This window comes from Convolutriloba macropyga, unplaced genomic scaffold (assembly GCF_964194025.1).
Source record: "Convolutriloba macropyga unplaced genomic scaffold, txConMacr16.3 SCAFFOLD_1508, whole genome shotgun sequence".
In the NCBI taxonomy this organism is placed as follows: Eukaryota; Metazoa; Xenacoelomorpha; order Acoela; family Convolutidae; genus Convolutriloba; species Convolutriloba macropyga.
In genome coordinates, this window is record NW_027451169.1 from 17,833 (window position 1) to 41,219 (window position 23,387).

The 23,387-nt window shown below is 53.1% G+C and overlaps 5 protein-coding genes across 7 annotated transcripts; 3 read left to right on the top strand and 2 right to left on the bottom strand.

Moving 5' to 3' along the window:
- The first annotated feature begins 1,226 nt into the window (after positions 1 to 1,226).
- LOC142356438 (uncharacterized) lies at positions 1,227 to 2,737 on the top strand. Its single transcript, XM_075408351.1, has 2 exons — positions 1,227 to 2,348; positions 2,558 to 2,737. The coding sequence occupies exons 1-2, from the start codon at positions 1,227 to 1,229 to the stop codon at positions 2,735 to 2,737; spliced, it is 1,302 nt and encodes a 433-aa protein (XP_075264466.1).
- A 647-nt stretch (positions 2,738 to 3,384) lies between these two features.
- On the bottom strand, positions 3,385 to 5,794 carry LOC142356442 (uncharacterized). Of its 2 annotated transcripts, none has more exons than XM_075408356.1 (7): positions 5,675 to 5,794; positions 5,299 to 5,409; positions 5,021 to 5,104; positions 4,633 to 4,750; positions 4,240 to 4,367; positions 3,803 to 3,897; positions 3,385 to 3,610 (listed from the first exon to the last, which is right to left on the bottom strand). In XM_075408356.1, the coding sequence occupies exons 1-7, from the start codon at positions 5,780 to 5,782 to the stop codon at positions 3,508 to 3,510; spliced, it is 747 nt and encodes a 248-aa protein (XP_075264471.1). In that variant the 5' UTR covers positions 5,783 to 5,794; the 3' UTR covers positions 3,385 to 3,507. The 2 variants fall into 2 exon arrangements, with proteins under 2 accessions (XP_075264471.1, XP_075264470.1); XM_075408355.1 differs by having other exon boundaries at positions 4,240 to 4,370.
- Positions 5,795 to 11,853: 6,059 nt separating this feature from the next.
- On the top strand, positions 11,854 to 14,417 carry LOC142356437 (uncharacterized). Its single transcript, XM_075408350.1, has 8 exons — positions 11,854 to 12,001; positions 12,155 to 12,365; positions 12,475 to 12,532; positions 12,625 to 12,738; positions 12,939 to 13,077; positions 13,190 to 13,345; positions 13,458 to 13,613; positions 14,001 to 14,417. Exons 2-8 carry the CDS (start codon positions 12,161 to 12,163, stop codon positions 14,139 to 14,141), a joined length of 969 nt encoding a protein of 322 aa, XP_075264465.1. The 5' UTR covers positions 11,854 to 12,001; positions 12,155 to 12,160; the 3' UTR covers positions 14,142 to 14,417.
- Positions 14,418 to 15,854: 1,437 nt separating this feature from the next.
- Positions 15,855 to 18,075, top strand: LOC142356441 (uncharacterized). The gene is made up of 6 exons (XM_075408354.1): positions 15,855 to 16,071; positions 16,273 to 16,491; positions 16,720 to 16,835; positions 17,003 to 17,090; positions 17,362 to 17,546; positions 17,749 to 18,075. Exons 1-6 carry the CDS (start codon positions 15,864 to 15,866, stop codon positions 17,998 to 18,000), a joined length of 1,068 nt encoding a protein of 355 aa, XP_075264469.1. The 5' UTR covers positions 15,855 to 15,863; the 3' UTR covers positions 18,001 to 18,075.
- Positions 18,076 to 18,194: 119 nt separating this feature from the next.
- Positions 18,195 to 20,462, bottom strand: LOC142356439 (uncharacterized). 2 transcript variants are annotated; one of them, XM_075408353.1, is made up of 5 exons: positions 19,982 to 20,462; positions 19,773 to 19,865; positions 19,193 to 19,354; positions 18,836 to 18,911; positions 18,195 to 18,580 (listed from the first exon to the last, which is right to left on the bottom strand). In XM_075408353.1, exons 1-5 carry the CDS (start codon positions 20,417 to 20,419, stop codon positions 18,312 to 18,314), a joined length of 1,038 nt encoding a protein of 345 aa, XP_075264468.1. In that variant the 5' UTR covers positions 20,420 to 20,462; the 3' UTR covers positions 18,195 to 18,311. The 2 variants fall into 2 exon arrangements, with proteins under 2 accessions (XP_075264468.1, XP_075264467.1); XM_075408352.1 differs by having other exon boundaries at positions 18,237 to 18,580; positions 18,675 to 18,911.
- Positions 20,463 to 23,387: the final 2,925 nt, after the last annotated feature.

Sequence of the window (23,387 nt, forward strand, 5' to 3'; positions counted from 1 at the left end):
GGGAGGTAGGTAGGTACCTAGTACCTACCCTACCTAGAGATACCTGGACATCACTCACTGGTCATAACGTTGCGCCTGACTCGTCTCCGGTCCTTCCGACTTCCGAGACGCGTCGGGACCTGCCTGGCTGGCCGGCCGGGACTCGCGAGTCGCGTGTCCCGAAAAAGGGCGAGGCGGCAACCTAGCAATCGATATGTTTTTACCGATGCGTGCCGGTGTTACGAGGACACACCGTAGCACCAACGTCATATGTCTATACACTAGATAAGGAAGTCGTCCAATCAGCTATAAGCTTGTCTCTCAATGGATTTCGTGTCAGCTTTCTATTGGCATGGCTGTCCTTCAGCTTCTTCCTGTGAGTTGTGACGCCGAGCTTCCGCTGTGATACGTGCGGGTCTGGAAGATGTCAGATTCAGGTCGCCGGTCCGAGACGGGCACCTCGGACGGTGCAGCGATGGCTCTGAGCACTGCGATGACGGCTGCTCTGGTCCACAAGGCGAGAGCGTTGCAGCATTCCGATACGATGCCTGTGGTCCCTGTCACCAACGGGCTGATTGAGCACCTTGTGGCAGTTGAGGAGGGCGAAGAGGATCAAGAGGAGGCCCCTCTGCCGGGAGCGTCGCGCGCACAGGCAGCCATGCTCGGTCTCGCGCAGAGAGCCTCAAAGAAACTATTAGACTTGATGACCATCACAAGAGTTCACCTCCGATTTTGGGAGAAGGCTCTACAGAAGCCATACGGACAGCGCCGTCTGCTTGTCGTGAGGGCTGGCAGCCGATCCTTCCTGCGGCACGCTTTCAGGTGAGCTGACCAAGCTGTCATAAACAGTTGTGCAACCAACAGTACTATAGCTGGCATTTGCTTCAGTTGATGCGGCCTGTCGGTATGGCCCACATGAATGCACAAGCTTTTATCCGTCATATCTGAGCCATCCACTCTGTGTTGGCCGTCCTCGTCACACCTTCCTCCGGGGGAGTTTCCTCTCTGGACAACCCATCGCTCTTGGCCAATTTCTTGTTTAGACATGCTCTTGGCCAATTTCTTGTTTAGACACACGCACCTTGCCGAAGGCTGAGGTAGGTGCGTACTTCTTGCCATGCAGGTGGTTAAAGCACATCTGTCGCCTGCAGCTCCAACCTTTTAGGGCGACGCACGCAGTCCAGCAGAAGTCACAGGAGCTGCGTAGAATACACGAGATCTTGGCTGTGGTACTTGGGGAGGTCCACATGCTTGCTGATGAGGTGGCTGCGGCTGGCCAAGGAGGCCAGCCTTTGGAAGCCGCCGATCTCAACAAGCTGGGCTGTGGGATAATAAGGTTGCGTAGAGTCATTGCCAGCCTTCGAGCCGCCGGCTCTTGGAACAATGCCCTTGCGGATGGCGCGGCCGAGTCTGCCACGGGCACAGGGACCCTGCTAGTTATGGAGAGCGTGAGGCGGTCATCCATTGAGAGAATGCAGCACCACATCCCTGACGGCTCCCCATTGCATGAAGACTTCAACGTTGAGGAGATCTGGGAGCAGCTGGCTTGCCTAAATGCAGATTTGGACGCAGCGGAGGCCGATGTCATTTATGTCCTGGAACGCTGCAAATCACCGACCCTCAAGGAGCAGACATGGGTTAGGCGGACCATTAGAAACACCGCATTGCTGCTTGGGGTCTCTTTCCTCTCTAAGCACAGCCGGCTGGCGGGCTCACGGGACTTGGAGAACTGGGGGAAGCACGTCTATGGCTCTTCATACAATTTCATGCAAGAGCACCTGTTGCAACCGGCACGCCAGGTGTTGAGCGAGCTGCAAAGAACATTTAAGCCTAGCAAAGAAGTGAGCCTGGTGTCTCTCGAGGAAAGCCGGGCCGTGCTGCATCGGATGCTCCTGGACTTTGACCGGCAGGACTCAGGAATGGACGGGGAAGCAACGGGCACCTCGCAGGCGGACATAGAGGCACGGTTGTTGTCATCCATGGAGCTGGTGGTGCGTCGGTTCGAGTCGGACGCCAAGTCGCCGGTCAAGAGCCTGCTCACAGGCAAGCTCACAGAGCCGCTGATGATTCAGGTGCAATCCATCAAGGTGCAGGTGGAGAGTGCTCTCGTACAGATGAACCAGGTCCTGAAAGCCAACAAGATCAACTTTGCCATTATGACTGCTGTTCCCTTCTTTGTGTTGGCCGGTGTGGTATTCTCAGCTGCCCGGCGCCTCCTGCGCTTGCTGGGGACATCGCCAGCAGAGGCAGCGGCTCAGAAGCGGGAAATGCAGGTCTACATGCGGGTGCTCCTGGTCGAAGCCGAGCGGTCCATACTCACAAGCGAGGATGTGGACTCGACAAACCCCTCCATGGAGCTCGGCATGCAGGTGCAACCCTGTCATTTTCTGTTCCTTAATGCCATCACGGGTCTACCTCTGTCTCAATTTCTATTGGTCAAACAGTGCGGGACACACACACACACACACACACACACACACACATGCCCCCCCTCCCTGCCAAGTTGGATCATTCGTTCATGGCAAGGATAAGGAAAAACCTGCCGTTGTGACACAAATCAGTGCTTCCCATGATCCAGATATTCAGCATAAATGCTCTATACATCGCGGCGTGCGACTTGCGGTCTCATATGTCGGGCCTGGAATGGTACAACCTTCAGAAAGACCTGCAGGAGCTTGCTATGCCCAAGAAGCCCGTTTCCCATAAGCTACAGATCCTCAGCTCCATGAGCCGCTCATACTCTGTGTTCCACGACTAATGGCCTAAAAAGTAGTGATTGTATGTTATCACTGGTGTTTGCCAAGATGTATTATGCCCTTAGCTCCCTAGATTTACACGCTTGCCACAGCGGAGGAGCGTCCACTTGCACAATTGAAGAGCGGTTCTTGCAGTCCCATGCAACACTGTGCTTTGCATTCTATGGGCTTGTCAGCTGTGTGAAGAAGTGACCTTCCGAAGGCGAAAGTCCCAACTGTGCATCAGACTTTGGCCATCTCCTTATGTGACGCTGTCCTTGCGGCAGTCATAGCCGTAAATGCTGAGGTCGTGAATGGTGAGCCTGAGTGACTGTACTTCAAAATGATTAAACATGCATGGGTTTGTCTATGTCATCCCTTGGTTGCTCTATTTGCTAGTAGTAGCAGCAGTAGTAAATGCCTGGCAGCTGCCAGAGGCCACAACCAGAAAGGCTATCGCGTGTATAGTCCGGCACACTGTGTTTGCTATTTTGATTCCCGGGTCTGCACGTTCCTTTTCCTCGCGTCGATGGAGGGACGGTCTGTCCCATCATCTCCTGTGCAGCATTAGCAAGCCCGAGACTTGACAAGACACGTCTCCATGGAACGTAATTCCCATGGCAAGTTGCAGCACTAATTACAATGAGTGATGGGCATGAGTCAAGCACCTGGATCACTCTAGAGCTAGGATTGTGACAACAATTTCATTGCAGTATTGGCCCAGGTGACACCGGTACTCGTAGCAAGCTACTAACCCCGGGTACCGTGCGTTAGGGTGCGATATTCTGTGTCGTTATTGGATCGCAGGGTTGCCGGCAGCACCACTATGTCTATTTGCATGACTGTCCTTTGGGCGAGTGAAGCGCTGGATGCAGGCAATGTAGTCAAGGGTTTGCCTGCAGGAATTGCTGAATGTTGTCAGAAATAGGAGGGTAACCACAGCTAGAGGGAATAGGTCGTGTCAAGATCGAAAGTTGCATCGGAGCTGCAGCTGGGTGTGTGGTGGGACAGGATGGGAAGCAGGTGCATTATCCATGAAATACATACAATGAAGGGATCAGCAAAGAATCTGCAGAGGGGGATGTCACCGAATGTCAGCCCTCTCTTCCTTGTTGGTCTCCATGCTCAAGTGGTATTCAAGCTGCGCTTTCAGCCTTTTGCTTCCTGCTGCTGCTCGCAGCCCCTGCCAAGATGCAAACCATAGCATGAATCCCTGTGGAGTCAGCGCTCGAGTAGAGTTTTGCACGCTCAGTTTCGTGCAAGCTGCAACGGCATCTTAAACCGGAAGACGAGCAGCTCCGGACGAACAAGAGAGGCGTGCTTTGTCATGTACACACTGTTTGTGTAACGCATGCACTTTTGTTCGGCTTTTTTAAACATCAGGACTAAGAGTGGAAGTGGGGGTGGGTAGGGGAGGCAGACAAATCAACGATGATCCTTTCCTCCGCCCCAACGTTGCTCCAAGCTGGCTCCCCATCATAACATGTGGAGTACAACGGGCCACACAGCCTGTACCAAACCATACCTGAGGGTGTTGTAGCTGCGACTGCACTATCTGGTGTGCCAGCCTCCGGGGCCCGCTCTCTTCATCAGCAAGAAACTTCCCCACGACTGTCACCAATGCCTTGCTAGATGCAGGTGAGGACGTGTCCCCTGCTGGTGGTAAAGCAGTCAGGATTCTCGGTGTCATTGCTGCATGAAAGACTGGGAACGAGCGATGGATTCATTTGGCAGTGGGCTTGCTGCATGCCAGTACACATTTCCGTGACCTGAGGATGCAGAGTCCCTCTGCCCCCTCAACATGCCGAAGGCAGCTCCCAAGGTCCATTCACGGTTAAGCCTTTAAAGAAGGCATTCAGACAGACTGCAGTGTGAAGCATGCATAGAAGTGGGAGGGGCTGCTTCATGTATTGCTGACCTTGATCTGTCCATGACAACGTGGCTAACAACGACAGTGCGGAATAGGTGAGCTCTGGTTCCAAGCCACTGGCAGCCCGTAACATGCCTAACAACTGCTGCGTTAACTGCAAACTCGCCTGCAGGTAACGTGGCACCAATCCTTTGAGTGATGAAACCAGGTTCAATTTTGCTCTGGCGAGCGTAAGTATGGGTGCATGGTCTATGAGAGTGCCCAACTTGACCTGACACGGGAAGGCAAAGACAAAATCCAGGTGGAGTGGAAGAGTGCTGGTTTCTGGGAGAAGATATCGCCGGCGTAACCATGAGGTAGCAGCAAGCATCCATCAGCGCATGTCAAAGTGTAACGCAAAGAAAATGATTGCACTGTTGTTGCTACATGTACGCACCAGGAGTTTGCGGGATTCCTCGGAGAATGCTGCAAAATGCAAGGCTTTGATTGCCATGTAGGAATGAGGCTCTCCACTGGCCACCTGGAAGACAGAGAACATATCCAGGGCTAGAAGCGTCACACCACCCAGAGGATGCCTAGGCTGAGGAAAGAGACGGCATGAACCGCGGCATCATGCTTCCTAGAGGGATCCCGCCAAGAACATCCTCTCTCAAGTTAGAGACACAAGAGGGGGTGGGGGTAGAACGCATTGAGACTCATATGGCTAATCCCTACCATGTGAAGCATAGATTTCAGTGCAGATTCTCGAGCGGCAGAGGCTCCCATCTCCTCGCACTCAACCAATGTGGATGCCTGCATTAGGCTCCCATTGAGATTGTGAACTGCCTGCATAGGCCCAAGACGTAGGTTGATTTCTACGGCTTGTAAGCTGCCAAATAACCACAGCCACAGGCTCCAAGAGTAGAAATGTGCATCCTGGCACGTTGCCAACATGAACGGTACATGGTGTGCAAGGACACAGTGGCAGAGAGGTGTGGAGGGACGGAGGGAAAGATCCGGTGCAAGAAATTCATTCATCCAGGGCAATGACGCTGCCGAACGACCTAGCAGCATCGTTCAGAAGGCTTGGCTCGTCCCAGCTGGTTGTCACCTGCAGATGAAGAGGATAGCCGGCTTCTGGGGTGGAAAGGATGGACAGGGGGGCAGCAACAAGGACTGTAGCCCTGCTCAGCTCTTTGCTATCGGCCACTGTCTGCATATTTGATGCTCGTTCCCGGCGGTTTCCTCTTGAATGCCGTCTAGGGCTCCCAGGTTTTGCAGCCGCGGTTCGTCTCTCTGGGCCCTTACGGCTGACCCGGACAGAAGCAGTCTCCCGAGCTTCACCTGCCACCCGAAAACATGCTTCCCATCAGTCACCTATGGTGCTCGTACAGAAGTCATGCAATGTTGGCAATCCTGGAATGCTACCTGTTCTTAGGAGATCTGACATGATGGCTGTTCTGCTCCCATGAGCATTCGCTAGCTTTGGGCGATGAGCAGGGGTCCTCTTGGTTGCAGTTCGCTCGCGGGGCAGGCTGCTGCTCGCCGCACCTCGCCTAATGTGCTGCTGCAGTGATAGAGAGTTGTCTGAGTAGCGTGCGACACGTGGCTGGTGCTGAACACTTGCTCGGTTCACCGCTGTATGCTGTGAGGATCCACTTGATGGCCGTTGAGAGGCCCGAGCTGTTGTGGAACTGCATGCATCGCAAGGGAAACTGATGACTTAGCCTGGCAGGCCGGGACCGCATGATTGCGCAGGGCTGGGGATGGAGGGAAATATGCAACAACGAGAGATCAAAAGGTTGTCCTAGAGCTCTCGGCCTCATCCTACACGACCCTGACTTGCGTTGGGTAACTCCCCTGCGGTTGTGACCCCGGCTGCACATGTACCGAGCACGCCCCTATTCATTGCTACAGACCGGCATGGCGCAGAACAGTGTGCAAAATGAACAATCACCTGTGAGGCGGAACGGTCGTCCCAGGTGCTGTTGTGGAAGAATTGCTTCTACTGGTGTGCCGCCGCCATGGCAACTGAGACACACCACGAGCTTGAGGAGTGTTGGCAGAGGGTTCAGTGACCGGGGATTGGGCTCGTATCGGAAACTGGATACCATCCATAGACTCTCCATAGCTGTGCTTAGAAGGGCCGGCGTTGTCCCCGGATGGGGAGAGCCCCATCTCCCACAAAAATTCATGCTTACGGAGCTCTGCCGAGCTCTGGCCGGTGCCTGGTCGTGCGGGCTTGCCGTGCCAGTTCTGACGCTGAGGCTGGAGACCGGAATTTTTGTTTTTGGCAGCACTCGTGGTGCGAACAGCCTGAGAGGCACTGCTTTTGGCTTCTGTCGAAGCCTGTTGTCCAACCAGAGAAGCAGACAAGGGACGGCCCTTTGGCACAACGTTGGACCTTGAGTCCAGGCTGCTGGGTTTTTTCTCTGGTTGAACATGCTGTGCTCGAGGGACGCTGTTCTGTGGTGAGCTTAGCAGTACCACTTGCTGGGTGCCCCAGGAGCGTTCCACTGTAGAGGAAGGCCTTTGTGCAGCACCTCCTTTGGCTTGCTGCACCTCTATGCGGCGCTCTGATGGGCTAGCGAGCGATCCCCAAACAAAGGAGTGAGCATTGGGCCGCTTCTCTGTGGCACCCATCACCTCCCACAGTTGCAGGTCGGTGAACAGTGCCCCCGTGACCACCGCTGCTATGTACCCCAGCCGTCCTCCGATCTGTTCTCAGAGCACAGGAGCATATGCCCTTGCCATAAAGCCTCACACGCTAGCTTGGGAATAATGTTGACGATGATGCCAAGAGCTGCCTGCTCGTACGCAGTGACAGGGGAGAAGCTTCGCGATAACTCTGCCAATGAGCTTATCAATCAGATAGACGGGACAGTACTCAGCATCACTGCTGAATTCGCTTCCATCGTCTTGCGTCAGACTCTTATCAGCAGGACTTTGGCTTCCCTGCAGGTCCGTGTATTCTGCTATCCCTGATGCCCGTGGACACGCAGCCAGGCGTGAGTCGGCCGAGCTAGCAGTCCAAGCCCCACACCAGCCTACCTGCTAGGAGAGGAATTCACCGCCGACGCAAGCTGGAGCGTCTTGTTAGCCTGGGATTCAGTGATAACTTTATCGCAGAATTACTGCCCAATCAACCTAGTGGTCGTTCAACAACGTAGGGGCGCGTGTGCCCAGCATGCGGCCAGACGGCTGCGACATGGCCGGCATCTTCACACGTCACGCAAGCGTGCGTCTAGAGAGTGTCAAGGGTAGGGTACCTACCTACAATACTAGCTAGTACTAGTAGCTGGTACGAGTATGGGTACGAAGAGGCACCATTGGTTAAAGGTAGGTAGGGTACCTCCTGGCAGAGTAGCGATACCTGGCGTCTGGCGATACCTGATACATGTTTTAAGGTGGTACCAGGTACGAGCATGGGGAGAAGTACGAGTACCGCCGGAGATATATCGATCGCGCTAGCTCCGAGCTCACGAGACTATACCATGGCTTAAAGGTAGGTACCCTTAGGTAGGTAGGTAGTAGGTAGGTAGGAGATACGAGTACTTGGTAGGTACCTATCGGGCTTAGATCAACTCTAGTCCCTAAGCGAGGCCCGAGCCAGGGAAGGTCACTAGCTCTCTCTAGAGAGAGTTGTTTTAAAATTAAGAAATTACGTACCTACTACTACGGTAGGTACTTTATTATTGTTTTATTATTAGTAGTACCCTGGCTAGTAGCGCTAGCAGGAGATATAGATAGTAGTAGTCAGTACGAGGCTGGGAGGGTGAAGCCGAAATATGGCTAGGGTTTAGTTTCCGACGTTAGGGTTTCACCATTTTACCCAAATTCCCCCAAAACCTAAAACAACAAACAAGGCTCTAACTCATGCACGGCGTCATTTTTTGAATATCGGTCTATTTCCGGTTTAGGGTTACTAGGGTTTACTAGGGTTCACTATTTCTATTCAGAAAAAAAGTTTTTCCAAAAATGACGCCTGCCGTCATGAAGCCTTTGCTTTGCATCATGCCCCTATGCAATTAGTTTTCACATATGTGGAAAACCCAACGTCGGATTTTTGTTCTAGTTTGTTGGTGTTTAACGGCTAGGGGTGGCAGAGCTGATTTTCCGAAATATATACGAATATACCACAAATTTAAACCGGATATCTGGAACTCAAATTTTTTCCTTGGAGTTTTCAGACCGTATCGGCACAGGGAGTTAAAGGTCATGAAATCCGGCAGGATGATGTGATTTTTGGCGGAAATGCCGAATATTTGACCCCTTTCGGACCGCAAAAACCACATATGCCGGCTTCACCTTCCCAGCCTCGTAGATGCAGTGTAGATCGAGTCTGCACGTTTCTTGCATTCCCACCTCCCAGTTGTGACGCTGCCCGCGCTGGTAGGGATATCTCCTACCTACGAGTACGAGTAGAGAGCTAGAGCCATGCAGGGTCTGGGTAGGTAGGTAGGTAGCGCTACGTAGTACGTTGCGCTGGTTTGGTGGGTTCGTTGGGCCGTACGGTGAAGCGGCCCGCGGCCAAGTTGGTGTGGCCGGGCAACAACAACGAACACATCATGGGGAGGCCGGTGATCGACATGCGCAAACTCACGCTCATCGCAGACAGGAAGCCTGCAGGGTAGAAAAATTGCGGTATATAGAAGCGGGGAGACTCGCGATGGACTTTGTCGACTCAGTGCGGCGGATGCCATCTCGTCGATGGGTATCGGCGCTGTCAGCGGCTCTTGTGTTCACATTTCTGTTTAGCGGAGTGCAGCCGTTGGCAGCCAAGGCCTCAAAGAAGAGCTCTTCCAAGAGATTGTCAAGCGGCAACAAGGGTCAAGCGTACTACACCAAATACAATATAAATCGCCCTCTCAGTGTCACGCAAGCGCTGTTTACAACATTAGGCTTCGATAGTCTGCTGGGCTCCTACGGGTCAGACGTTTCTATTGATGCGCTTGAGGTGGGGTGTGGAGAGGGGCGCACTATCCTGGAGCTGCAGGCAGCATTGCCAAACTCTCAGGTATGCATGTGGAAGGTGGTGAGCCTCATGAAGTGTAGGTATTCACATCACACGCTGTCGGAATGGGAGCAGAGTCAACCGTGGGCTGTCGCTTTGGGTGTTTTGAACCTGGCACGGAATTGCATATGTTTGACGGTTGTACCAGGAAGTATGCATATGCATCTTCTCGTGGCCACCCTGACCAAAGCGATCAAACTTTTCTGTCTTGTCAGGTTCACTGCCTGAACCATCCCAGCTATGGAAAAGACAGGGGATTCATCGGGGCGAATCTCGGCAGCACTTTGAAAGATCTTCAGCCAGTGATGAAGCGGTACCAGGTGAGCCTCCCTAACGGGCGGCTGCCAAAAGTGGCCTTCGGGGACGCATTCAACGGAGCGTGGCCATATAATGACAGCACATTCGAAGTCACCTTCAGCTCCCACTGCCTCACGAAGAACTACAACATAGGCCAGACCATGGCAGAGACCCAACGTGTGCTCAAACCTGGAGGGGAAGCATTCTATCACGTTGGTCTGGCTTCAACCAACCATGTGTTGAAGCAGCACTGCACCGACTTCAGCAAAACAGAGACCTCCACTGTGTACTGCAACAACAATGGTAAGGGCGTGGTGTACTACTACGTGGTGTTTGGTCACACTGCTAGGCAGTTTGAGGGGCAGCAACTGGACGCTGACGACTACTACGGGATCATCCATTACAAAAAGGACCCCGACCACAAATGCCCTGAGGTGGAACCAGGCAAAGAGGTGGCTCTCCGGCAATGCATGCAGGACCATGGCCGGATATTGGACACCATGCGGGACTGGAGTGAGAAGGCCGAGTGAATTTGTGGGTGTTACAAGCACGGAAAGTCCTTCAATGATACCCGCCCTAGCTACAAATACTACAAGATCCATGCCATTGTCCGGGTTGAGACTTTCATTGTCATACCGACTCTGCATGGTAAAGAATAAATCTTCTCCAGTTTCTTGGCTGCGGCACAGTGTTAGCTCTGTCCAGGCAGAGTGCTGGCATTACTCCACCGGCAGTATTCAGGCAAGTGTTCGCAGCTGACTGAGTGCGGCCAGAATTTGACATGAACCACTGCTGCACCTGATGCAGGCATCCAGTTCACGCTGCACTGACTCGACGCTTGATAGCTGCACTTAGTTCGAGATCGATCTCTACGGCATTTAGTCGATGAGCAAGAAACGCACGCAACCAGTACAGGCACACAGACGTAGGGATAGATAACCTATGGGTCGGCAGATGGAAACACAGGGTGAGTAGGGGAAAGCAGAGGAACCGGGTGGGTGCGGCCATCAGTTCATGATTTTCATGTCGGATGTTGTACACTTCAAGGGCTCTCGTTGATAAAGTGTTCTGGCTGGGCCTTTAGCTAGCTTGACTGGCTTCTGTAAGGTGGGCGTTGTGTCATCTGCCCACTCCATGTTACAGAAACTGTGTTACATGAAGGATAAGGGGACCAAAAGGCCCTATGTACACAGTGCACCATGTGAATTGGGGAGGTGTAATGGGAGCAACGAAGCCACAAGCCCACGACCTACAGGGAAGAGCGGGAGGTGAAACGTGTCGTGAAAGCGTTGATGACGTACCTACAGTTTGAAGAGCTGCCTACTCTACCTCGTACACACTTGAGAGCATTTATGTATCGACTCTGATCGACTCGACATTTCACAGGTAACTTAGGTACCCTTAGGGGTCTAGGTACTAAGTGTCTAGGCAATCTATGATTTGTCGATATCCGATAATAGCTTAACACCGATTATGTCCCGAGCTGGTCGAAACCGCATATTTTGCATTTTGCACATATTCGTACAGACTACCTACAATACTATACAATACTCGAGTTCCTCACGGTGCCCACCCACCCCGCCACAAATATGTTATATGTGCGATATGACAATTAAATTAGGTTAGGGTACCTACTGTGCTGTAGTTGCTAGCACCGGTGTTCAGCCGGACTGCCCTACCCTAGGTACCCTAATAAACCTAGCCCATAGGCTGACCCCCCGGATGTATTATCAACCTTTCACCCTGCCCTTGCTAGTGGATCTCTCTTGTGCGGCTGCATGCTGGCTTGTAAAGGTAAGTAATGAACCTATCAATCTCATATATGCGAACAGAGGCCTTAACTTAAAAGGCTATCCTGCTGGCGAGTGGCGATATGCATGGTGCGGCGCTCTGTGCCGAACTGCCCTCACTGACCGATCTCCGACGAGTGCGAACGACTCCAAGAGTACGTACGGCGATTTTTATTGCCTGCATACTAGCTTTTGGTTCGGCGATGTTGAGCTCACCCTGAGCCTAATTGAGGATACGACACCCAATCGCCTGCGAGGCTGCCTTTTGGCGCACTCGCCCTACACCTCCGAGCCGCCGCAGCAACACTGCTGCTGCTTGCCAGGAGCAGTTCCACAGGTACCTAGGCGCCGCGTTGTGATTCCTAGGGATTCCTGTGGTTGCTTGCCCTGATCTTACATCCCCTGACCTAAACTCCTAAGTACCAAGGCTGCAGATTTGTACCGTTCGCTCATCCTGACCTTCTCTCACCTCCAGGGTTTGTTGTGGCAGACCAACATGGCAAAAGCTCGTGGAAAGAAGACCACGGCACCAAGGAAGGGGCCGGTCCCTACAAGCACTGGTCCAGCCCGCACTGGACAGGGACAGGGCGTGAAATCAACAAGCCATGGTCAAGACGTCCCGCTGCTCGCTCCCCCCTTAACCCTCAAGGACATTCCGGATGGGAGTGACCCTGCCAACCCGGTCAGGGTATATGCAGATGGTGAGCACCGTGCAGCTTTACTCCTGGCACTTCATAGGTTCCGTGGTCACACTGGAGTCACGTCTACCGTGGCAGGCTGTCATCTCACTCCTTGCGAATCTGTGAACAGGAATTTATGACATGTTTCACTTTGGCCACGCTCGAGCTCTGGAGCAAGCGAAAAAACTGTGAGTCCTGCTGTTGCTTTAGTGCAGCCGCGAGAGATGGTTCAATCTCACAGTGCTCCCTCAGCTTACCCAAGAGTATGCTGCCTCTACAGGTTCCCGAACACCTATCTGCTCGTGGGGTGCTGCAGTGATAGCATGACCCACTCCTACAAAGGAATGACCGTGTTCTCCGATGTGGAACGCTACGAATCTCTGCGTCACTGCAGGTACCTACCCCCCCCCCCCCCCCCCCCCCCCCAAAAAAAAAAAATCCCACCCCCACCGGCCTAGTTGACCCCATCTCCCTCTCCCGCTACGAATATCTGTCTTAACAGTTTGCCCGCAGATGAGTGACCAACTGCCCCATCTGTACTGAGGTGAGAATGTCAGAGCAGTTTCCAAGCAGTGTTCTGTTCCTGCTTCTCAGATGGGTTGATGAAGTGATCACCGACGCCCCTTGGGTTGTCACACAAGAGTTCCTCGACAAGCATAACATCCACTACGTGGCTCATGATGCGCTTCCCTATTCTGATGCCACCGGCCAGGCCAACGATGTCTACGATTTTGTGTGTCCCCCCCTGACTCTGCCTAGGCGTACAGTACTGCGTTTGAGGCTGGGTGCAGCTACTACGTGGCCTCCTGGAAGATTAATCCTCCCTGGCCCCTCTGTACATACAGGTGAAGAAGATGGGCCGCTTCAAGGAGACAAAGCGAACTGAGGGTATTTCCACTTCAGACATCATTCTGCGGATCATTCGGAATTACAATGACTTTGTCTTGCGCAATCTGAAGCGCGGGTACTCTCGCAAGGACCTTGGAGTCAGCTACCTGAAGGTGGGGGTACCTTCTGCCACTGCCACCACTGTCAGGCGCCGGTCTACTTGTTTTGGTTGAGGTGACCCTATAGCCGATGATGAGTGGCGTCCATGCGTGCTTGACCATTCAGGAGCAGCGGATCAGAGCCTCTAATGACATGAAACAGTTGGGCAAGCGGTTCAAGGAGCAGCGACTCAAAGTCACCGACCGTGTGAAGAAACGGGTTGCTGGTGTCACGGTCCTTCCACGGAGGATTACCGTGACAGCCAGTCAGTTCACTGAGGCGGTGAGTGAGCGACCTGTCCGTTTCAGAACTGATTTGTTTCGCTCGGGATTCATTGCACCTTTGATGCTTGCAGCATGACCAAGTACGGGCAAGACACGTTTTTCGCCTGTTTGCGTCAACCAACGCCACTTGTTGCACCTGCACAACACTGTATGCCATGTGGGTTTCGGCTTCATCAGCACCACATTCAAACTCCCGCGAATTCATATGCCAGCTAGGGCTGACAGCATATGTATGTGTGGCCGCACTGTGGTGCCTGTTCTGATGCAACACGCACTCAGTACCAGACGCCAGATTCGTACGCACACACACACACACACACACACACACACACGCATTTTTGGGGACATTGAAATGATTGAATGTGTTTTAATGATCCCGTGCCAGTGCGAGGCGGCTCTTGTACGCGTCTGGACTGGAGAGCTCGGGACAGAGATTGCTCACAACCTTGAGGTCACTGTTCAGGGAGTGTACCGGAATGTTAAGACAGCTATCGAACGCAGCTTACAACCCCTGGCACTTAACTGAGGACGGACAGGGGTACGTAGGATGGAGGCCTGAACGAAATGAGGCAGGTGTGTGTCATAAGGACACCAGTATACCAAAGAATGTGACAACCCACGTGCGCTCTGCGCATCCTCTACAGCATGTCTGTCGCCAGTTCACGCTCGGAGCCATTTCCCTTCTTGTTGCCGGGTGGGCTGGGGGTAGGTGCAAGTTAATGCAACCCTTGCCCCACTCCAGCTCTCTCAGGTGTCGCCGTGTCAACCGTTACTGACATTGGTCGCACCTGTGTTAGGCTTGAAGCAGTGCTATTCAGTAGATATGCGCAGGACATGGCAAAATAAGGAACGTTGTTATGAGAAATCCTGGCACCACCCACAATGTTCGCAAGAGGCAGATGCACTGCAATGACGGGTTTGCATATGGCAGGATAGCAACTGTGAATACATGCAGCGCCCCTGCTCCACTTGCAGGAGAGCCCTGGGTGGCCGGCAATGCTGGGGGGGCTGCCTGTCGCAAGGCTCCTGAGCTACGATTGGTCAGTGTTTTGCCTGGCAGACATGTAGCACGCGCCAGGATGCAACAGCACATGCCGGGCGGAGTGTATGGGAGGAACACCACGCACCAATACCGGTCTTTGCTCTTGATCATGCAACTGAGCAAGCATTACCTTACTACAATACAGCTTCATTCACTGCGCGGCACTGTCCAGCATGACTGCACACCACTGCAGCTCCTTGTTATCGCAGCCATGCTTCGATCCGGCCCTTGTATTGTGTTCATGTTTATTTTATTTTACCCCTCTGGGGTTGTTGGGGTGTTTATTATTTCGTGTGTGTGTGCAGGTGTGTGCGTTAAAATTTGTCACACCTTTCGTACACGTGGTCGTACGTTCGTGTTGACTTCGTGCTGCCAGCGAGTCGAAAATCGCGTATTCCGCGGCATTCCGTGGGTCAGAATCAAGAATCTAACCTACCGTACGAATGAATTGTGCTACTCGTACGAATTCTACAAGTACCGTGCCAGCTGTAGGTACAGTGGGCAGGTAGAGTAGGTACCTATCTATCTATAGACTATACCCGACACTCGCAAATTAGGTACCCTACCTGCTACTCGTATACTCGTAGAGGTATAGAGGGCGACAAGCCAGATACCTACCATTTAGTTAGAAGTTAGAATACTCGCCGCTCTGTACGCGTAGGTACCCAGCTACGAGTAGCGATAACCTGCGACGGCTGCGAGTGCCCACCCCGCAGCTGGGTAAGCTTCAAGGTACGAGTGCTCGTACTAGCTAGTATCTCCCCGCGCCGGTGATCTATAGCCTATAGGCCCGCGCGCCTACAGTACCCCATGCATGGCCTTGCATGCTTCCGTACATGGTGGGTACAGACGTACAGACGCTCTAGTCTGTAACAATTCTTTCTTGGTACAGACGTACAGTACCGGCAGCACACTGCGTACTGTGCACACAGCCGACAAACGCGTTCGGCGTTCCCCACTCCGATATGATCAAACAGAATATTATTATGATTACGAGTACTACCATAATAGGATTACTACTTCTATATAGAGCACCCAGTAACCAGTTTCGACATGTCGGCCTGTGTCGGCAGTACAATTTTTTGCCGCTTGTGTGCCTTATGAGCCGGCTCCCCCTCCTCTGGGATCCTCGACTGTTCTTCACGACCCGTTTTCAATCCCGACGAGCCAGGTCCCGTGGACGACCTTCAGCATCTTCGGAGGCCAATGGCGTGTTGCGGGTCGCGGTTGGCCGGCATGTTTGTGCCGTGCATTGCAGAAAGGACACCACTTTCGCCGCCGGGTTACCTGTTGCAGTACACTAGGAAGGGCGGGCGCCCGGCACAGCGCAGGGTCTGCATGCAGTATGGCTACCGGGACCAGCTCATTCTGCCAGAAAACCTGCCCCTGGCTGGCCAAAGGGTGATGATTACAGGTGCGGGAAGCTGGATCTGTCGGCTCAATCCTGCAGTTGATTCTTTCGGCCTCCAGCAACTGAGCCGGTTGTCTGGCCTGCAAACTCGTCAATTACCTTGGGCTATTGTTGCTGTCCCTCACAATGTACAGACTTTCGATGCTGATCCTTTTCTCCTGGTGTTGCTACTGCTGGTCTGCAATGGTACCAATCGACGCTTAGCCCCCAGACAGTACGCATCCAGGCTGGCCGAGCGCCTGGTTGATGCAGGCGCACGACCTGTGTGGGTGCCCTCCATTGTTATCACATCCATCTCCCGGACCTCAGAGCTGGAGGAACTCGATGGGGCTCTTAACTCGCTTGACCAGTTCAGCCATCTAGCATTTACTTCCTCCAACGGTATCTCTGCCGTGATGTCTCGTTTGGCTCAGATCTATGGAGGTAGGTTCTGCAGTTCACGGTCATGCATGCGTCCAGCGGTGGTGCCACGTCCCAGCCGGTTGTGCATCTCCTGTTACACCTGTCGGGAGAGCGAGACGCAGGGGGCCGTTAGCTGATGATAGCACTCCCTCTTCGCACAAGGGTCTGCCCACCTTACACCTCTTGACGTTGAACTCTGTGCATGCAACACCTCACATCCTTCAAAAACCCATGCAATATTTCCCTTAGGTACCGAGGGCGCAGTTGCAGCACTGCAGCGGTCCGGTATCAGGTGCTGTGCTTTAGGAGCAGATGGCGATGCTCTGGAGAGCCGAGGCGTGAAATGCGACATTCGACCTGCAGAGGTATCTCGCTGCTAGGAAGGGATGGGCGGGCATCTGCCCGTCTATGGTTATGGGGTGCCGTTCCGGCTCCAGAGAGCTTGGTCTCAGAAGCATATTTCACCATGTTCTCTTAACAACGCTTTGGCTGGTTGCCTTCCAATGACTCTCACCCGCAACCCTTTCAACAGGCAAGCACGCTTGGACTGGTCAAGGAGCTGCAAACTATTGGCGAAGCACAAGGGTCGAACGTCCTGTGCCCAGTTCCATCCGTGGAAGGTGCGGCAACCATGTAGCTGTTTCTTTTTTTCGCGGCACAGCCTCGCAACTCACTTGGGCATGATGCTATCATTTGTAGCGCAGAGCGAGATGAGAGGTCTTCTCTCCGGGAGGTTACAGCTCGATCGCAGGGCCCCGCCCTTCGTTTCTCCATCAGCCCCCTCTGCAGTCGCGATCCGGCCCTTGCGCCAGCTGCCCATTGGGGTTTCAACTGTGCACAGCCAAGCTTCTTTCAGCTGCTGACGGAGCTCGACATTGTATTATCTGACAGGCAGCCTGGTGGAGCCCCCTGTGGTGCCGAGGTTTCTCAATGCTCTGGAGGAGGCGGGAGCCCACCCAGTCCGTGTGCCTGCCTATGTGACGCGGGAAGGTTCTCACCCTAAGGCATCTCATGTTGAGATTAAGCTGCTTCAAGAGGGAGCCATTGATGCCATTGCCTTCACAAGCACCGCCGAGGTACTGCATGGCCCCAACCATATTGCAGTGTGCTCGTCGAGCCACTTGTGTACCCTGCTATTGGCACGTGCTGCAGACACATGTCTGACCCCGCAGTCCTCTCTGAACTCTGGCCAAGTCCAGCAGGACAACTGTAACTGCTGCCCGACAGCCCCAGCACCTCATGCCGCGCAATTGAGGTATCCTTTGGCTGTGTCTCCAGGCCCAGGGGCTTGTGCAGGCGATGGGTGGTGTCGAGTTGATCCAGGAGGCAGTGGAGAGGCATGGGGTGCTGCTAGCGGCACATGGGCCTTTCACTGCAGATGGCGTCTCCCGTGTCCTTGAGCTTGATGTGTGCTGTGTCTCACAAGACTTCAGCACCTTTGGCGGGCTTGTCACAGCCCTGGAGGAGTGGCTGGACCCTGCCGTGGGGCTGTGCAAACAGACACTGGCAGCTGCTTGTACTGATGGCTAGTGCTAGTTGTTCCACTTGCACTGATATTGGCGAATGCAGTGTTCGTCAACATCGGCCCCACCCTGATTACGACACTGGAATTTGAGTATATTCCACGGCAACACATGTAAATTGTATATTGAGAGTTTGGTTGCACCCACGTGGTACAGCAACTGGATGGGAATCAGAAGGGATTAAATCCAGAGCCTGCCGTTCTAGGTATGCACGTGAGCATTGTCAACAGTTTAGGTCACGCTTTCTCTGAGCCTGAAGCGAGGGAGGCAGAGCACTGGTTGTGACCATGGGCGCTGGTCCACAATTTGACACCCTGATCAAAACGACAGCGGGCCCTCGCAGCTGAGAGGTATCCCTGGATGCTCAGTGGCACAGCTTTTCATGGCAGCACACTGACTGTGCTGCCTGGCTCTACAAGGCCGCCTTGCACAACCCGGGCGTAGACACCCATGTATCCACCTCGCGCATTCGGCCCCCCCAAGGGTATCGTCTCCCCAGTAACAGTCGTTGCTGTGGCATCGGGATATAGCTCCTGCAGCTTCATGGGAATTTCCACCATGTCCCGCTGTGCTGATCGAGGGTTCACCTGAGCACAGCGTTGTCAGCCGCCATGGCCCGTTGGGTAGGTTTGCCAGCAATGCATTAGCTTTGATTGCTGTGAACCGTGATAAGTCAAGTACCTGAGTTGCGGGGCACCTCACTGTTGGCTCGATGAACTCCAAGATGGCCTCCCCAACCTGCACATGCTGGCCGACCCAGCTCCACTCCTCCCAGGGCTCCCCACCCTCCCACGCAATGTTGGCGCGAAAGCGCAGGGGGTCAACCTGACGGCCAAGTTTACCTTCGAAGTCTTTAACTGACTCCAGGTTGACCAAATGCAGCAGCAGCTTGTCCTGAGTTCCGCCCACATTTCCAAACTGCATCACCATGGAGACACCATTCAGATGAGGGAGCCATCCACAGATGAAGCCTCTCTACAACGCATGCTTCTCATGCATCGGTGCCTGCAATTTTGTGAGCTCGACCAGTTCAAGTGCCCCACAACCAGTTGCAGGGCACATTTTGAGCGTGGCGCAGGGCCATCGTGACACTAATAGTGTATATTCACGGGCGAGAATCAATGGCCTCGAGCCCAACAATCTTTTACTTTGAGATGCATCAGTGCCCACTGGTGATCAGTGCACAGCAGACGGCGCACCTGATGAGTAGTCCCCTGGGCGCCATGCACAAGCTTCAAAGGGGGGCCTGAGTCATCGGGGGCGTTAAGGTGCGAGCTTCCTGCAGCAAGAAGCCGGGTGAAGAAGTCCTCCACAACCGCAATGCCACCCAAAGTCCTCAGGTTTGCCCCCACTTCCATATCCTGGGGGTTTCACACACGTCATGGCAGGTGGTTTAGCTATACGAAGAGCCGGGACTGGCTCCCCCCCCCCCCCCCCCAACACCCTACCCCTCAACACACCTCGCCCCCCTCTGCAGCCAATCACTTCATGCACAACACTGCTCTGCAGTCGTTTTGATTCCATCAACAAGGCTTCCATTGAGAATGCAGTCGGTTCTCTGTCAAGTGCCCTCCCTCTAACAGATAGGGCCGTCTGCTGCGCAGATCGCCTTCACACACCCTACAACAATTAACTCGACTTCATCAACCATTCGATCAGGAGTATCGGGACTGGGTAACACATGAGGGCAGTTCATATAACAAAACAAGGCAGGGGTGACACAACGGTGGACCTCTGGCTTTCTGCCATCACGAGCAGGAGGATTCCCGAGTGACAAACCTCATGCTGGAGAAACAAGGCCTTGTTTTCAATATCGTACTCCATTTTCAGGGCGGCGAGCACTTCATCTGTGATGAGCTGATGAAACTTCACCTGTACAAACATGCCGGAGGATCAACAGTTGATCAACACTTGGAGCCACTTGGCCTCAGAAGCACTGCGGGATGACTGCCCCGACAAGGAGATGATTGACGCGGCTGGAGGCACACCTTTGAGCTGTGGTGGAGGCCCTGCAGACCTTTCTCAATGAAGAGCTTGGCTGGATTGTCTGGATCCCACAGGTGAGAGTGTCTCCCCATTATGATCGCCCATTCTCTGTCAGCCGGGAGACATCCTCCAGCTTCCAGGTTTGCCCGCGGCAACCGTTTGTTCGGTAGACCTTTGACAGGAAAGGTGTCCAAGTATGCCACCCTTGGGGAGCTCCGATGACCAGCACCGCTTTTATCTGTCGCTGGTCCTTCTAGTGATGCAAAGGCACTGTCACTAGGCCTAGCCACAGTCCAGGGCCGACGTGGTTGCAGCTGCCCCCGATCATGGCCGCTGCTGCATATCCTGATGCCATTCCTAAGAGGATTGCACATCCCACGAGCAGAGTGGATGAATCGAGGTGTGACTGTGTGTCCTCCAGCTGAGCTAACAGGAGTCATAGCAACCCCTAGTTTTCTACGCTTGCCGTCTCCTACTTAGATGGCACTCTGCCTGACTTGACAAAACCAAACATGGCAGTGGCTAGTGTCAGGCCATCGGCCCAGTATCAGCATCAGGCGCCGAGAGAGTTGGGGTCTCTATTCTTTTAGGAAGTAAAAACCTACCTTTTGAGAAACATTGTTTTGAGAAATAGAAACCTATCTTTTGAGAAACATTCGACTACCTTTTGAGAAATATCTTTTTCAGAAATAATTATGTACCTTTTGCGAAATTTTTTTGAGAAACTTTTTTTGAGAAATAAGCACCTACCAAAAAAGCAGCCCAATCTCACACAAGAGTTGTGTATGCTGCGAAGACGAGAGGAGGCAAAGTGGGTGGGGCTGCAAACCTGTGGGGGTGGGGCTGAAGGAAGCCTCAAAAGGCTGGCGCAGGTGTGCGGCGTGTGCTGGACTTGGGTGACAGGTTTGCCCTGCACCTAGCAGCACAACAACACCGTATCTCAGCCCAGTCTCACAAAAGAACTCGGAATATTGTACAGCCAAAGGAGGCAAAGTGGGTGGGGCTGCAAACCTGTGGGGCGGGCAGAAGAAGGAAGCCTCAAAACGAGGTGCGCAGGTGTTCGGCGTGACTTGGACAAGCTTGGGGGGTCAGGTTTGCCTTGCACCTAGCAGCACAACAACACCCTGTCTCAACCCAATGAATGTTGTGGAATACGATGTCAGTCTCGTTTGTGACCCATAAGGGTGAACAGGTTACACAGCTACGGGGTGGGGGTTTGGATGCTTTAAACAGGGAGAACAGGGGGCGAGGGGAGCTTCAAGACAGTCGAGTATTTGAAACAAGTGATATTCACAGGCCATACTCAGGCGGCCTTTGCCTGTACGCTTTAGCTTCATATTAGAATCCGTACCTTGCAGATTAGACGGCAGCAGAATCCACAATCGTATAGTTTCAGGCGCGTGCTAAAACGAGCGGACGCGCATCTGATCCGTGCAGATATTGGTCGTGCAGTACAGTGGGACCTAGCGATAGATAAATATTTACTCTATCTGCTTCCGGCAGGACTTGAATATTTACTCACCCGGTTCCAGGAGTGCAAAATATCTACCCGATCCGGAACCCCCGGTATTGAAACACAGAGTACCCGAATATAGGAAAATCCGGCCGGATACCACCCTTGCCGTGCATGCCTGTTCTAGTACTTAACACAGTATACCAACTTTTTCTGAAAGTGTTTCTGAGCTCAAAACATAATAACGTTATCCTGTACTTAACCTGATATAACTTTTAAAATCCTCTTTTACCCTATAAAAATGTCGCCGCCCGTTGCCGCGCCCGTCCCGGCGTTAAGGGTACACGGACGTACCGTGACTTACCCCCACTGATGACTGATCCCACATCATACAGTAGGTAGGGTACCTACCTGCCCTACTCGTACATCCCCAGGCCCTGGCGGAAATTAAGCACAAACAGCCGAAACTTATTAGAGAGGGTGGCGCGTGTGGGGAGGGGGGCGACAACCTTTACTTACCACCGTTCTGCTTTGTATTATTAACAGGGTGTCGTGATCCTAACAACGTGTGTGGAGATGAGAGTGTGAAGATCAAAGGGGTGCCGTAAGGGTGTGACCCTCTGGTGACCCTAACCTCGGCTGCTCTAGAGAGGATGCCTTTTGTTTTTAAAAAAAGAATATGGAGCCCGGAACATGTGACTCCCAGGGCTACCTACGTCCAAACTAAAATGCGAAGGTATGTAGGATAGTAGGTACTAGTACTCGGTCGGGTGCCTTTCAAATAATAATAAGGGATTACTTACATATACAGATCGCGAACTATCTATTATGCGAACTATTATTTGTCTATCCATCAATCGTAATTGTAACAGCATTGACTCAGGCTCACTCAGTGCTGAGTCTAGGAAATTAATCTAGCTAGCGGCATACATGTGCGTGTATATTAATCATGAATCCACGTATTTAATGACTATAAATAAGCAGTCTCTCTCTCTCTCTCTCTCTCTCTCTAATAACCAAAACAGCTAGTTGCAAAACTCGTCTATAGTATGTGAGAATATCTATCCACAACAAGCACAAACTCCAAGTCATTGCTCCTCCTGTGTGGCGTTGCTGTCTGGGGTTAGCATATTCAATTGCTGAGGGTGCTGGGCCACTTCTAGAAGGCCGTCATCGCTGCTAGCATAGTCCTCGTAGTCATGGTGTTCGTCATCAGACAAATCGACCGAGTCATAGCGTTGGCTGATCGCATACCTTGACTTCGTCCGAACCAGCTCCATTAGCTCATTGCCATACCCCTCCTCGTCTGAATCCTCAAGCGAGGTCCGATAAGTGCGGCTCTGCATGTAGTTCTTTAGATCACTATCAATAGTTTCCGAGGGCGTCTCTGCCATATAATCCAGCAGATGCTGCACAATCTTCACTTGGCCCCTCACAGCTGCCAGGTGAAGCGGTGTTGGAACAGGTTTGGCTGCTGGGTTGTTCCCTGTATGCTCGTCCACAACGTCGATCGACGGTGAGCTGTGTAGCAAGCGGAGCACAGCAGCGAGGTGCCCGCCCTGCACTGCCAGGTGCAGTGGTGTCCAGCCCTGGTTGTTCTGGCCATTGATGTTCAAGGCCAGGCCAGAAAGAGACTGCAGTGCTTCAATCACCTCTTCATGGCCATTTGCAGCGGCCACATGCAGGGCTGTGTCTCCGGCGTCGTTGGTCATGTTCATGCTGAACGAGTCCCAGCCCTGCCGGATGACAGATCCGTCAGGCATGTTTGAGCCCGCCGGGACTGAAGCCTCCGAAACTATCGCCTCAACCATCTCGTTGAGGATTTCAGCATGGCCAAACTCGGCCGCAAGGTGCAGTGCAGTGTCCCCATCGCTGTTCTGTGCCTCCACAATGTTGCGTGGGCCATGGCAGGACTGCTCCAGAAGTGCCTTCACTGCAGCAAGGTTTCCCTTCCT